The sequence below is a fragment of the Moschus berezovskii genome, chromosome 11, assembly GCF_049115385.1.
Source record: "Moschus berezovskii isolate FMDL1 chromosome 11, NW_MosBer_1.0, whole genome shotgun sequence".
Lineage (NCBI taxonomy): Eukaryota > Metazoa > Chordata > Mammalia > Artiodactyla > Moschidae > Moschus > Moschus berezovskii.
The window spans coordinates 11346125-11361423 of NC_142470.1; the positions used below are offsets into that span (position 1 = coordinate 11346125).

At 50.3% G+C, this 15299-nt stretch overlaps 1 protein-coding gene across 1 annotated transcript in view; it reads right to left on the reverse strand.

Annotated features, from left to right (window-relative positions):
* Nucleotides 1-14912, reverse strand: part of ADGRD2 (adhesion G protein-coupled receptor D2) — a 30056-nt gene extending 15144 nt beyond the window's left edge. The window contains exons 1-11 of the mRNA XM_088841765.1: nt 14877-14912; nt 14262-14322; nt 13695-13907; nt 12732-13373; nt 12235-12333; nt 11570-11655; nt 11023-11304; nt 9719-9830; nt 8860-8994; nt 8184-8307; nt 7448-7560 (exon numbers count right to left, since the gene is read on the reverse strand). Of these exons, the coding sequence (XP_088697891.1) occupies nt 7448-7560; nt 8184-8307; nt 8860-8994; nt 9719-9830; nt 11023-11304; nt 11570-11655; nt 12235-12333; nt 12732-13373; nt 13695-13907; nt 14262-14322; nt 14877-14912 (1903 nt within the window). The remainder of the gene's footprint in view (nt 1-7447; nt 7561-8183; nt 8308-8859; nt 8995-9718; nt 9831-11022; nt 11305-11569; nt 11656-12234; nt 12334-12731; nt 13374-13694; nt 13908-14261; nt 14323-14876) is intronic.
* Between the last annotated feature and the right edge of the window lie 387 nt (nt 14913-15299).

Here is a 15299-nt window from a genome sequence, read left to right on the forward strand (position 1 = left end):
AACCCCGGGGTCTCTCAGTGCCCTGCTCTATCCAGTTATATGACCTTAGGCAAGTCACTGCTCCTCCCTGGGTCTCTGTTTCCCATCTGTGAAATGGGAGGATGGGGCTGAAACCAGTGATCGGTATTAACTGTATTAATTACTAAGCAACAGTGACTGATCTTCATTCCCTGGTTTTAGATATATCAACTCTAACACCCATTCCACAGATAAGTCTCTCCTGACTCTCAACCCATAGAGTAGGCTTACATAGCTCCTATGACAGGGAGCTCACTACCTCCTGAGTAACAGGTTCTCCTGCCCCGGTTTATCCCCAGTTGAGTGGGGCCTGGAACCACCCCCACAAGGAAGGTGATGAATGGAGGCCAAAACCCGCTTGAGTCCTGCCTCATCCTCAAGTGGGATGGATGTCTTTTTTATTTTTTTAATGCCTTAAAGAACTTGGAAACTCACCTGATACTGAAGTTCCAGAAAGCACAGACAGGCTCCACCAGCTTTGGAGGGAAGGCCTAAGGGCAGCCAACAAGGCCAGGGCAGGTATGTGAGTGCACGTGGGCAAGGATCAGTGGATGCAGGGAGACGGGACCTCCTGTGTTTGAGGGGCTGGGGGTTGCCCAGCATAAATAATGGGTGCAGGGATTGGAGAAAAATGCCAGTGGGAAGGCACAAACAAGGTGAAGTGAGTAGAGTTGCAGGCTGGCATTATGGTTAATATCAAAATCCTAGGCCTGAACTAAATGTCCATCCTTTGGGGATTCTGTAAGAGACTGTCTGGAAGTATTGTGAGTTTAGCAAAGCTGCAGGATACAGTATCATTATATAGAAATCAATTGCATTACTATAAACTTATAATGAACAATTTAAAGTAGAATGAAGAAAACAATACCATTTACAAAAACATCAGAAACTCTCTACTACTTAGCGGTGCACGCATGCCCAGTCATTAAGTCGTGTCCGACTCTTTGCGACCCCATGGACTGTAGGCTGCCAGGCTTCTCTGTCCATGGGATTCCCCAGGTAAGAATACCAGAGTGGGTTGCCACTTCCTCCTCCAGGGGATATTCCTGACCCACGCATGGAACCTACCTCTCCTGCATTTGCAGGCGGATACTTTACCGCTGAGTCACCTGGGAAGCCCATACAACCATACTTATGTCTAAGTATATTTAACAAAAAAACCTTCAAGACCTGTACACTGACAACTAGATATTACTGCTGAGAAAAATGCAAGAAAATCTAAATAAACTCAGCGATATACCTTGATCAAGGATTGGAAGACTCATTGCTAAGATGCTATTTCGTCATCTTATTTCAATTTGGGAGATTCAGTGCAATCCCAATCAAAATCCAGCAGGTTTTTCCATAGACATTTACAAGCTGATTCTAAAAGAAGTGTTTTTGGCTGTACCACATGGCATGTAGGATCTTACTTCCCTGACCAGGGATCACCTCTGCCATCTGCAGTGAAAGTGCAGATTCTTAACCATTGTCAGGGAAGTCCCGATTCTAAAAGGTATACAGCGATGTGAAGACCCTAGGCCATCCAAAGCAGTTTTGAAGAGGAAGTACAAAGCCAGAAAGAAAAACACCAATTCAGTATACTAACGCATGTATATGGGATTTAGAAAGATGGTAACCTTAACCCTGTATGCGAGACAGCAAGAGACACAGGTGTATAGAACAATCTTTGGGACTCTGTGGGAGAGGGTGAGGGTGGGATGGTTTGGGAGAATGGCATTGAAACATGTATATTATCATATGTGAAACGAATCACCAGTCCAGGTTCGACGCATGATACAGGATGCTCGGGGCTGGTGCACAGGGATGACGCAGAGGGAGGGTAAGAGGAGGGAGGTGGGAGGGGGTTCAAGATGGGGAACACGTGTACACCCGGGGCAGATTCATGTCATTGTACGGCAAAACCAACCAATATAATATTGTAAAGTAATTAGACTCCAATAAAAAATAATAATAATTTGAAAATGGCAAAAAAAAAATTTCCTTACTAAAAAAAAAGAAAAGGAAGTACAAAGTTGGAGGACTTACATTAACTGATTTCAAGACTTACCATACAGCTACATTAATCAGGACATATAGGATTAGTGTATAGATCTAGGGAATAGAATAGAGAGCCCAGAAATAGACTTACACATTTATGGACAATTGATTTTCAAAAAGGTGACAGGATAATTCAAGGGAGAAAGAATAATCTTTTCAACAAATGGTGTTGGAGTGGGATATGGCAAAATATGTCTATATGGCAAAATATGAAGTTCAACCCCTACCCAACATAATATGCATAAATGAATTGAAATGAAGCTATAAATGTAAAGGCTAAAGTGATAAACTCCTTTGAGAATATCTTTGTGACCTTGGAATAGGCAAGTTTTCCTAGACATGATGCAAAAAGCATAAGCCATGCAAAAGAAAAATTGACAAACTGGACTTCATCATATTTAAAACCTATCTTTCAAAAACACTATTAAGAAAAGCAATCCACAGACTAGGAGATATTATGCACAAAACATAAAGCTCACAACATACTTATATCCAAAACACATAAAGAGTTATTACAATTCAATAGTAATATGAATAATTTAAAAACTGAGGAAGAACAAAGCTGGAGGCATCATGCTCACTGATTTCAAACATTACAAAGATATAGAAATTAAAACAGTATGCTGCTGCTACTGCTGCTAAGTCGCTTCAGTCGTGTCCGACTCTGTGCGACCCCACAGACGGCAGCCGACCAGGCTCCGCCATCCCTGGGATTCTCCAGGCAAGAAAACTGGAGTGGGTTGCCATTTCCTTCTCCAAAACAGTATGAGATTGGCATAAAAACAGACGCATAAATCAATGGAACAGAAGAGAGAGCTCAGAAATAAACCTCTGTGAGTTTATGGTCAATTAGTTTATGACAAAGGAGGCATGAATATATAATGGAGAAAGAACAGTCTCTTCAATAAATGATGTTGGGAAAATTGGACAGCCATAGGCAAAAGAATACTACCCATTTCAGGATTCTTGGGCCTCCCCGTGGCTCAGCTGGTAAAGAATCTGCCTGCAATGCAGGAGACTTGGGTTCTATCCCTGGGTTGGGAAGATCCCCTGGAGAAGGGAAAGGCTACCCACTCCAGTATTCTGCTCTGGAGAATTCCATGGACTGTACAGTCCATGGGGTTGCAAAGAGTTGGACACGACTGAGCGACTTTCACTTCACCTCAGGCAAAAGAATAAAACTTGACTACTATCTTATACCATACACAAAAATTAACTCAACACTGAAGACTTGCATTTAAGACCTGAAACCATAAAACTGCTAGGAAAAAAACATAGGTGATAAGTTCCTTGTCATAGCAAAAATATTTAAAAGCCTAAACTATCCAGTTAAACACAGGCAGAAGACATACAGACTGACAATGAGTACATGAAAAGATGCTCAGCATCGTTAATCATAAGGAAAATGCAAAGCTCCAATGAGATATTTCCTCACACCTGTTAAGATGGCTATTACCAAAAACACAAGAAATAACATGTGTTGGCGAGGAAATGGAGCAAAGGGAACCCTTGTGCACTATTGGTGAGAACATAAATTGGTGCAGCAACTATGAAAACAGTAGAGTGGCTCCTCTAAAAATTAAAAATAAAACTGCCTTATGACCCAGCAATTCCACTCCTATATATAGCCAAAGAAAATGAAAAGATTAACTCAGAAATGATGTATGACTCCACTATATTTAGGATGGATAAGCAACAGGGACCTACTGTACAGCACATGAAACTCTGCTCGATGTTATGTGGCAGCCTGGATGGGAGGGGAGTTTGGGGGAGAAGGGATACATGTATATGTGTGGCTGAGCCCCTTTGCTGTTCTCCTGAAACTATCACAACATTGTTAACCAGCTACACCTCAATACAAAATAAAGTTTTTTAAAAAGAAAATAAATTAACATATGCACCTCCACGTTCACTGCAGCATTATTTTCTAGAGCAAAGTAATGGAAAAAACCTGTGTCCATTGATGAATGAACGAATAAAGAAACTGTGGGGTGTGTGTATATATATATATCTATGTATATATATATATATACATAGAGAGATAGATAGATACAGGCTTCCCTGAAAGCAGCTGATACGGAATCTGCCTGCAGTGTGGGAGGCCTGGGTTTGATCCCTGGATTGGGAAGATCCCCTGGAGGAAGGCATGGCAACCCATTCTAGTATTCTTGCCTAGAGAATCTGCATAGACAGAGGAGCCTGGCATGCTACAGTCTATAGGGTCACACAGAGTTGGATACGACTAAAGCGACTTAGCATGCACGCATGCTTATATATATAAAACACAATATTCAGTTCAGTCGCTTAGTTGTGTCCAAATCTTTGTGACCCTATGGAGTGCAGTACGCCAGGCCTCCCCGTCCATTATCAATTTCCGGAGCTGACTCAAACTCTTGTCCACCAAGTCAGTGATGCCATTCAACCATCTCATCCTCTGTCACCCCCTTCTTCTCCCGCCTTCAATCTTTCCCAGCATCAGGGTCTTTTCAAATGAGTCAGTTATTTGCACCAGGTAGTCTAAGTATTGGAGTTTCAGCTTCAGCATTGGTCCTTCCAATGAGTATTCAGGACTGATCTCCTTTAGGGTGGACTGGTTGGATCTCCTAGGAGTCCAAGGGACTCTCAAGAGTCTTCTCCAACCCCAAAGTTCAAAAGCATCAATCCTTTGGCGCTCAGGTTTCTTTATAGTCCAAATCTCACATCCTTACATGACTACTGGAAAAACCAAACTTTGACTAGACAGATCTTTGTTGGCAAAATAACGTCTCTGCTTTTTAATATGCTGTCTAGATTGATTATAACTTTTCTTCCAAGGAGCAAGCATCTTTTATTTCATGGCTGCAGTCACCATCTGCAGTGATTTTGGAACCCCCAAAATAAAATCTGTCACTGTTTCTATTGTTTCCCCATCTGTTTCCCATGAAGTGATGGGACCAGATGCCATGACCTGAGTTTTCTGAATGTTAAGTTTTAAGCCAACTTTTTCACTCTCCTCTTTCACTTTCATCAAGAGGTTCTTTAGTTCTTCTTTGCTTTCTGCCATAAGGGTGGTGCCATCTGCATATCTGAGGTTATTGATATTTCTCCCAGCAATCTTGATTCCAGCTTGTGCTTCATCCAGCCCAGCTTTTCTCATGATGTACTCTGCATATAAGTTAAATAAGCAGAGTGACAATATACAGCCTTGATATACTCCTTTCCTGATTTGGAACCAGTCTGTTGTTTCATATCCAGTTCTAACTGTTGCTTCTTGATCTGCATACAGATATCTCAGGAGGCAGGTAAGGTGGTCTGGTATTCTCATCTCCTTCAGAATTTTCCACAGTTTGTTGTGATCCACACAGTCAAAGCCTTTGGTGTAGTCAATTAAGCAGATGCTTTTCTGGAACTCTCTTGCTTCTTCTTTGCCTTTTTGCATTTCTTTTTCTTGGGGATAGTCTTGATCACTGCCTCCTGTACAATGTCACGAACCTTGTCACGAACCTCTGTCCATAATTCTTCAGGCACTCTGTCTATCAGATCTAACTCCTTGAATCTATTTGTCACTTCCACTGTATTGTAAGTCAAAATCATACGTAATTTGATTACGTATGTAATCAAATCGTAAGGGATTTGATTTAGGTCATACCTGCATGCATGCATGCATATATAAAACAGAATATTATCCAGTCATAAAAAGAATGAAATCTTGCTATTTGCAACAATATGATGGACCTTGAGGCCATTATATTAAGTGAAATAAGTCAGACAGAGAAAGACAAATACCTTATGATATCACTTATATGGGGACTCTATATAAAAAAAAAAGTCAGGATCATAAAATACAGAGAACAGATTGGTTGCCAGTGCAGGTGGGGCAGGGGCAGGGAGAAAAGGGTGAAGGGAGTACAACAATAAAATTAAAAGAGAGAGGATCTGTATGGTTTGCATGGAGAAATGTCAGTAATCAGAAAAGCAAATAGCAGGCTAATGTAAATATTTTTGGAAAAAAAAATAAAGAATATTTCCTATTATTTAAAAAGCCCAATGACAACTCAAAAAAAATTTTAATTAAAAAAATGAATGAAAACTGGGAAAAAGATTTGAACTTATATTTAACAGAGGAAGCGATATGAATGCCTGATAAGTGTATGAAATGATGCTCAAAATCATTGATCTTCAAGGAATTGCAACTTAGAACCACAATGAGATGTCAATTCCAAACTATTATAATGAACCACAGGCAACAACATAGATGCTACTCAAAACCGACATTTGAGCAAAAGAAGCCAGGCTACAGTACACCTTGTATGGTTCTATTACATGACACTTTAGGGAAGACAGACAGTCTACTGAGTCACAGAAAGCAGAGCAGTAATTTCCTGGGTCAGAATGGGGAAGGCTGGTGGGGAAGGAGCTTGAAGAAGCCTTTGGGAAAGGTGGACAAATTGTGTATCTTGACTGGGGGCAGTAGTAATGAGTATGTACACTGGTCAAAACTGATCAAATTGTACACTTAAAATGGATGATTTAGTATATGTAGATTTATGTACTTTAATCAGATTAAGTCTTGAGATGATATACAAAAGACATAAGCTGTGGTGTATGAGTGTATTTGTGTGTGTGTGTGTGTAAGTGTGAGTGTGTGGGCACATGTGTCCAGGACTGGTGGTTTTGGGGAAAGCAGACTCTTAACTTTCCCCGAAATGCTCTAAAGTCTCAGAAGCAAGAAGGAATTTGTGTTTTACATGTAATGAATTAAATGACATATCCTGCTGATATTTCCATGTCAGTTTATAGCAAAATACCCCATTCCTTACATAAGCTCAGCTGATATTCTATTGTGTAGCTCTACAAGGCTTTTTTGCTGGGGAAGGGGGCGCACTGTGTGGCATGCAGGATCTTAGCTCCCCAACCCGGGATGAAACCTGTGTCCCCTGATGTGGAAGTCGCAGGACATCCGGGAAAGTCCCTACAAGGCTTTTAAACTAGTCCCCTGTGATGGACATTCAGGTCACTTTCATGCTTACAAAGCACACTGCAAGGTGGGGCTCTCACATCTTCTTGTGTGATCTGATGAGAACCACCAGTTTTCTGAGCCATGAAGAACTATAACAAAATCCCAGCTCTGCACCAGGCACACCAGCTTCCCTAAGCTCATGTTTGTGGAATGGGCAGTTGGAAGATTATATGAATGCTGCTTATTTAAGGTATCTGCCATAAAGTAAGCAAGCAATGCATTACTTCCCTTCCCCCTCTCTCAAAGACAATGGGATGGCTTGTGGATTTGTATTTTTCTTGAACAGTTTTAGGCCTTGGTTCTCTAGTGAACAAATATTGGGATGTGTGTGTGGGGGGCGGGTGGGGAACCAAAAAACTGTCCCAGGTGGCTGATTCCCAGAAGCACCACACAGTACCTGGGCCTCGTGTTGCAGGTGAAAAGTCACAGCTGTGTTGGCCTCCCCAGTTTCATCCCACACCTCAGAGGAGATGATGGCTGACCCCACCTGGGTGCTTAGGAATCTGTGGGGAGAAAGGGAGCTTTTAAGGGCACCAGGTGTCTGTGAGGGAGAGGTCACACGTCGCTGAGGCCATCAAAGATGATACCCCCAAATCCAAAGAAATACTAGCAAAAGCCCTGTGCGGGGAAGTAGGGCACCTAGGTTCAATTCTTGCTGGTAATTTGGCTGCCCTGGTGGCTCAGATGGTAAAGAATCTGCCTGTGATGCAGGAGACCCACCCGGCTTCGAACCCTGGGTCAGGAAGATCCCCTGGAGGAGGAAATGGCAACCCACTCCAATATTCTTGCCTGGAAAATTCCATGGACAGAGGAGCCTAATGGGCTACAGTCCACAGGGTTGCAAAGAGTCAAGACATGACTGAGCGACTAACATTTTCATTTTCTATTCCCTCCCTGAGACTCAACACTGGAGCCGGGACCCCAGGCAGGAGTCAAGCTATGTTCCCACCAGCACATCTTTGCCAGGCCCAGAAATCTGTGTGTGTCAGGGTGAGCAGGTTTGGCCCTGGGTTGCCAAGGGCAGATTTGCCCACCAGAATGGGGGTGGGTTCTGGGAGGGGATGAAGGCCTGGTTTTCCCTGGGGAGGAGATCCAGGCCCTCAGCAGCCTACTGGGTGGGACCCACCTCTGCATTCTGCTTGTTTCTTCAGGACTGTCAGGGACCTGTGGCTCCTGGTCAGGGGCCCCCAGGGTGTGCTGGAAGACACTCGAGCTGAACCAGCTATGGATCACGGTGACTCCAGAGAGGCCTGGATGAAGAGGAGGAGGCCTGAGACCCACCCAGTGACTGAGCAGGTTGATCCCGAGGGAAAAGCTCTGCCCACTTTTCAAACAGGGAAACCGAGGCTCATAGAGGTTAAATGATCTCCCAGAGATCACACAGTTAAAAGCGGGCAGAGCCAGAATTTCAGCCTTACAAACTGGGAAACCGAGGCTCACAGAGGTTAAATGACCTCCCAGATCACACAGCTCAGAAGTGGACAGAGCCAGAATTTCAACCAGCTATAGTTGACGTGCTTAAGCTGTCAGCTCCCAGCCCTTTGCCCCTTATCCTAATCCTCTACCTCAGGTGGCACCCAGGGAAACTGTTTGGGGTTTGAGGATGGAAGCCTATGTGAACACCTACTATGGGGTAGGTGTTTAAGCTCCTAACAACCCAATGAGGTGAGTACTAATCTTACAGGTAAGGAGAGAGTTCTGAAAGCTAAGGTGACTTATTCAGAACAGCAGAGCTAGGAACTCCGAGGGCTGAGGTTTGATCCAGACCCCAGAGGGTCCCACCACCTGTTCCCCTTGCCCACCTTTCCCAAGGAGCCGCCTCACTTCAGCAGCAGGGATGCGGATGTGGCCGGGCCCCTGTGGATGCCCGCTGGGCACCATGAACACGTAGCCCTCTGTACTGGCCTCTCTCAGATGCAGGCGCCGCACCTCCAGGCCTGAGGTCAAACAGGGATGAGTGGCTGGACCTCAGGAGGCAGGTCTTCATGCTGGGCTGGCCCAGCTGGCAAGGTCTGCTTATCCTCTTCCTGCCACACATCCAGGAGGCCACCAATCCTAGATGGTGGCTCAGCAACTTGCCTGAGGTAAATCTGACATTTCCAAGTCCAGGGGGACAGGGTGACTGAGAAGGGGGAGTCGCTAATGGGCAGTCCTTGAATATCAGTGAGCGGCCAGAAATCACTGGGCCCCTGAAAGATCCAAGTTTTGCCTGATGTTCCACTGTCAGTGCTCCCCTACTCAATCTGTTATACAAACATTCACTGGGTCTGGTCCTGAGATGCAGAAATGACTCAGAAACAGCCCTGGCACTCAGGGAGCTTCAGGCTGAATCATATTAATTGCCACAAAAGCAACAAAAGATATGTTCAAAACACCAGGGTAACAGAGGAGAGAGGAACTGACTGTTGGGAGAGAGCTAAATCTGGGAAGGCTTCCTAGCAGAGCTGATGCTCGAGCAGGGTTCTGAAGGATGTATAGGAGTTTGCTAGGAGATCGAGAGAGAGTATTCTGGGTGGAGGGCACAGCATGGGCCAGGGCAGGAACAGAAAGGAGTATCTGTGGGAGTCAGAGAACGCCCAGTGATCAGGGCTGAGGAGGATGTCTGAACCCAGGCCCCACCTGCAGCCCACCCCTGTGTGGGACAGGTTGGGGCAGGCTCACCAGCATGGCGGTGCTGGAGGTGCATTTGAGGCCGCTCGGAGGTCAGCACGGAGTTCAGCAGGGGTGCCAGGCGCTGCACGCTCGCCACCAAGGCCATGGGTCCGCCAACCACCTGGGAGGAGGACGCAGCTCAGCCCCTCTCACACTCCACACCCCACTGCCGCCTGCCCTGACCGCTGGGGTTAACACGTTCTCACGGATCTGGGAGGTGGCCCGCCTGCTCCGGACCTTCAGAGGCTCCGCCTGAGGGCGTCCAGGATCAAGTCCTGGATCCTCAGCCTGACATTTGAGGCCCTGCCTGATGAACCTTCTCTGGCTTCTCCAATCCGGTTCTAAGCCACGCTGTCCTCGACTCAAGCTGAAGGCCTCACAGTGCTCTCTGCCTGCTGGTAGGTTGTTTGCCATTGGGGCACACTCAGAAGGCACAGCCATGCCTTTTGCTTCTTTGGTCTGACTCGATGTTAGGCCTATAACAGGTGCTCAAGTTTTAGCTTCCAAAAGAAAGCCATGGGGTGGGGCGTTGGTGGATAGTGCTGGTGAGGACAGAGCAGGGGTGGGGTCAGGCACGGTCGGGACCCCTCCTCTGTGCTGGGCAAGTCACCTGATTCACACCTACTCCTCTCCATTGCCTAAGCAAGGCAGGTATGATCATCCCCATTTTCCAGGAAAGAAACCTGAGGTTCAGAGTCCAGTTTGCCCCAGTGTTTCAGATCCCCAGTAAAATGTGGGGTTACACCCTCCCCAGGATGGCAAGCGCCACCTGAAGAGGTGAACATCCCACAGAATCAGCCTCCTGGGTCGTGCTATCCCCACCCCACCCTCAAACCCAGGTTTTGGTTCTGTTCTGAGGTCACAGGGGACATGCCCACCTCTGAAGCCCCAGAGCTCTCAAGGCGATGTTCACGACCCTGTGTTTTCTCCCTTCTCTGAGCTGATGGTTCCCAGGTCTACTACAGCCACTTCTGCCACGACGAGATTTCCAACACCCTCATCATCTGTCTCTTCTATTCTCCATGGCTGAACTCTTAGTATAGAGGACTTCCCACTTAAGGTGATCAGTGATTGTTGGATATGGGAGGCCCTTGTTGACTAGTGGCTCTTAATTTTTAATTGCAGAAGCTGTTGTTCAAGAGCAGTTTTTTGTGGAAGTTCAACTTATAAAACAGACAAACGAGGAGCTTCTCCAGATGGATGGCAAAATAGAGCTCGGACATGGGTGCTGACTTGCCCACAGCTACAGAAACGGGTGACAAGGTAGGAACCAGAGCCCAGGTCCCTGTGGCACCCAGCCCTGCCAGCCTTACCTCACTGACTGGCAGCCACACACCAGCCAGCGGCTCCTCCAGGACCAGGCTGGCCACAGACACGACGGCCTGGCCCAACTGCTCCCAGGGCCCTGTTGTGGGCTCTGGCTCCCATGTCCCAAGGGCGGCCACTCTTTTCAGAAAGCGCAGGACAGCCAGAAGTGCTGCTGGGCCCAGTGGAGTTGCCTCCTTTGCCAGGACTCCCTCCAGGATTCTCAGGAAGCTGGTGGCCTCCGCCAGGGACAGATCTCCATGGGCTTCAGAGAGAGGGTCAGGAAGGAGCTGTGGGGCAGAGGAGCCACTGATGGTGGGTCTGGTCTGACTGTCATAAGGGGATGCCTCCCCCCGCAGGGCCTATGCTTGGTCTCTCTCTGCCTGTCTTCTTGGTGGGTACAGATCTAACTGCTCAGGAGCCCCCAGCCCTCAGAGTGCATGGGTACATGAGCAACCTTAATCCCTGCACACACATTAGGTGGGTGTCCCCTTTCCAGATGAAGACACTGAGGTTCACGGAGGCCACCCAAAGTGCCCCTGCCAGGGGGCTCACCACAATGGCGTTGGCCAAGACATTGACTCGGCTGATAACATCCTGGCCAGGCCACGACTGGGCATCCTGCAGCCGCCGGTACTTCTCTGCAAAGCAGTGGATACCAGATTGAGCCCTGGGCAACCTCCTCCCCAGAAGTGCCCCATCCACCCTGTGCCGCTTGCAGAGGATGGGCACACTGATGGTGGTGTGTCTGGAGACCTAGGTGTCCTGGATGGGGAAACTGAGGTTCTGTTCTGTTCTGTTCAGTCGCTCAGTCATGTCTGACTCTCCGCGACCCCATGAATCACAGCACGCCAGGCCTCCCTGTCCACCACCAACTCCCGGAGTTCACTCAAACTCATGTCCACAGAGTCGGTGATGCCATCCAGCCATCTCATTCTCTGTCGTCCCCTTCTCCTCCCGCCCCCAACCTTTCCCAGCATCAGAGTCTTTTCCAGTGAGTCAACTCGTCTACAGAATGGCAAAACCACCTGCTTTAGGTGAATCCCACAATCTGGGATTCACCACCAGGTCAGAATGGCCCCATTTATCTGTGGTCTAGACTCCACCGAGGCCCCAGGATGCTGAGCAGATTCCCAATCCTCAGGCTGTGCCAACTGCTCCCCTCTCAGCCTACACTGGTCCATGCCCAGCTTCCCCTTCAACAGAGGCGGAGGGCATACCTGTCCTGTAGCAGCAGAGGAAGGGCAGAGGCTGCAGGCAGAGCAAAGAGCCCTCGGTGTGGGGTCCTGGGTCCCACGTAGGGCACTCCTCTGACGGCACTGGCCAGGGTGGGAGAGGTGTCAGGGCCGCCTCCTGGCTCCCCACCGTCTCCATGACCCACAGCCCATTCGGGCCGTTAAGGCACCTGCACGCCTGAGGGGGCACCAGGACGCGCGATCCTGGAGTTGGGGGCAACGTGGGACCCGGAGAGAGGAGCGCTGACACCAGCACTGGGCAGAGCAAGGCGGCCGCGGGGCTGGGGGCGGGGGCGGGGGCGCCGAGTCCCTCCAGGCTGCTATAACCAGGTACTGGGTACTGGGGGCCAGGAGAGGGCGTGGCCAGGCTTGGGTGTGGCTCGGTTGGCAGAGGTGGCTGGGTCTGGTAGGGAAGCCCGGAGGTGGTGGGTGGAGCCAAAGGTGGGCGGGGCCTGGCAGGCAGCGGGCGGGGCAGGCCGTACCCGGACAGAGGAGCCGCACCCACACCGGCGGCAGCAGCGAGGGCGTGACGTCCAGGGCGCCCAGATCCCAGCGGAAAAGCAGGCCGCCGGGGGGCGGCGCGCAGGCCCGTGCCCGGTGCAATTGCGCGGGGCTCAGCGCGCGGGCCCACAGGTGGAAGTCGGTGAGGTTGCCGCTGAAGGCGTCGCGCGCTGAGAAGCCACCGCCCAGAGAGTCCTGGTCCTGGCCCAGCACGAGGATGCCGCCAGGTGGCAGCGGGTGGCCGGCGCCCAGGCCCCGCGCCCCAGCGCGTCGCCGCCCGTCGGCGAACAGTGCCCAGCGCCCGCCTAGCTGTTCCCACGTGGCGCAGACGTGGTGCCAGCGGCCGTCCGCTCGGAAGGCAGCGCGGAAGGGCGCGTGATGTCCGCGCACTACGAGCGCCGCGTGCACGGCTCCGCCCGGCTCGGCGAAGCCTCGCAGCTGCAGCGCGTTGGCCAGCGTGGGCACAGCCAGCGAGAAGAGTGCTGCCGGCTCGGACGAGGTGGCGTCCCACTGCACGTTCGCGCACGCTGTCAGCGCCCTCAGCGCTGGCAGAGGCGTCCGAAGTCGAGCCGCCCGGTCCGCGGATCTCTCCCCGAACATCAGTGCGGCCGTGGCGCGCGCGCCTGCGGGGATACACAGGCCTCCGCCTCAGTTTTCGCACCTGCACACACCGCCCGCCCCTGACAGCCCATTGTCACATCTGCAAAGCCCGCCCCCTTGAGCTTCGGGTGCCTCCCTCCCTCAGGAAGGAAGACATGGGGGCTCCAGTGCCCCTAGCCCACGGGTAAACCCTCTACTCTCAATCCAGGACAAGGGAATCTGAGATTGCGACTCGACTTCCTCTGGGCTCAAACCACAAAGACTGCCACAGTGGGCTGCTATCTCGAGGTCACCAAAGCTCCCCGCCTCCAGTCCCCACTTTCCAGGCCCCGGCCCAAACTCACGCCTCTGCGGGGGTCTTTGCAGAGGGGCTTCTCTTTGGCCCACCCAGATGGGGTCAGGCAGCCGCGCAGCGAGGAGCCCATCTGGGGGTGGCAGTACCAGGTGGCCCAGCCACTGCTCACAGGACTCTTGGGCCTGCCACCAGCTCAGCCGCTGCCCTGGGAACTTGCACACCTCATCTGCAGTCTCCACTACCTCTCCAGGGGCCACTGGAGCTGCAGGGTGGGAGAAAGGTCTATGGGGGAGAAGTGTGTGGGCATCTGACCCTTGCCGGGTGAGTAGGGTGGCAGGGCCAAGGACACTGGGCTTGGAGACGTTTGGGGCTGGATGGGGCTGAACCCTGGCTATGCTAGCAAGTTTTGTCCCCTTGCTGGGTCTGTTGTGTCATCTGTGTAGTGGTAGGAATGAGTTGGACATGAGTGATGCTTTCAGCCCAGGGCTTGGTATAGTGGGGCTGAACTAAACTGCGCATCCTCCTTCCTTTGCATTCCAGGCCAGTGTGGCCCACGACCAGGGGCTAGCTGAGCTGGGGGAGGGGAGAGCCTCTCTGGGGCATCCCTCATACCAACCTGTGACCCAAGGGTTCCTTGATTCACCTGGTGAGTTGGAAGACCCAGAGAGACTCCTTATCTGAGAGAGAAGACAGATGGGGTCTGAGTCAGATCCCCACACCCATATGTGCCGTTACTGAATGCCTGCTGTGTGCTCCAGCGGGGTACAGTGGAGGTTGCAGGCCCTGCCGTCGACCTGGATTCACCCAGAGTGTGATCTTAGACAGGTCACTTCATTGCCTTGAGCCTGTTCCTAGCATCTGAAGTGAAAGTGAAAGTGTTAGTTGCTTAGTCATGTCCAGCTCTTTGTGATGCTATGGACCGTAGAACGCCAGGCTCCTCTGGCCATGGAATTCTCCAGGCAAGAATACTGGAGTGGGTTGCCATTCCCTTCTCCAGGGGATCTTTCCAACCCAGGGTCAAACCTGAGTCTCCTGCATTGCATGTGGATTCTGAACCACCAGGGAAGCCCTAGCATCTAGTGGATGCTTTATTCTAGTTCTGTGCCAGGGGCTTAGCTTGTGTAACCTTTGCAGTTACCTCATGATGTGAGGTGGCCACTTGGAACCCTATCAGCTTTGAGTCCCCTTGGCCTCCTCCCCTCCACCCCCTGCCTCCCGGAAGTTCAGGTACCAGGAAGGCTAGAAGGCAGTAGCACCAGGGGGCCATTCTGGGTCCAGCAGGAGGAGGAGGTGAGGAACAGCAGAGATCACAGGCAGGCGTGGCCGCGTAGACTGAGGAAGGAAAAAAGCACAGGAAGGCAGCTCAGTGTCCTGCCTTGCTGTGCTGCCCACTCTATCATCTTGCCCCTTGTTTGGCTCCCAGACCCCACTGGGCTGGAAGCCCAGGAGGGGATGGACCACCCAGGAGGGATGACATTTACTCGCACAAAAGGGATGGTCTCCAGGAGCCTCTTTCAGGACTGCAGCTGGGAAACACTGTAGCCCTGGTGAGCTGGTGGGGAGGAGAGTGGGGACGGCAACAGCCCCCTGACTACAGGGGGATGGAAACCAACTGCAGGGTCTCCTGAGGTGGGAGGGGAGGGAGGGAGAGTGA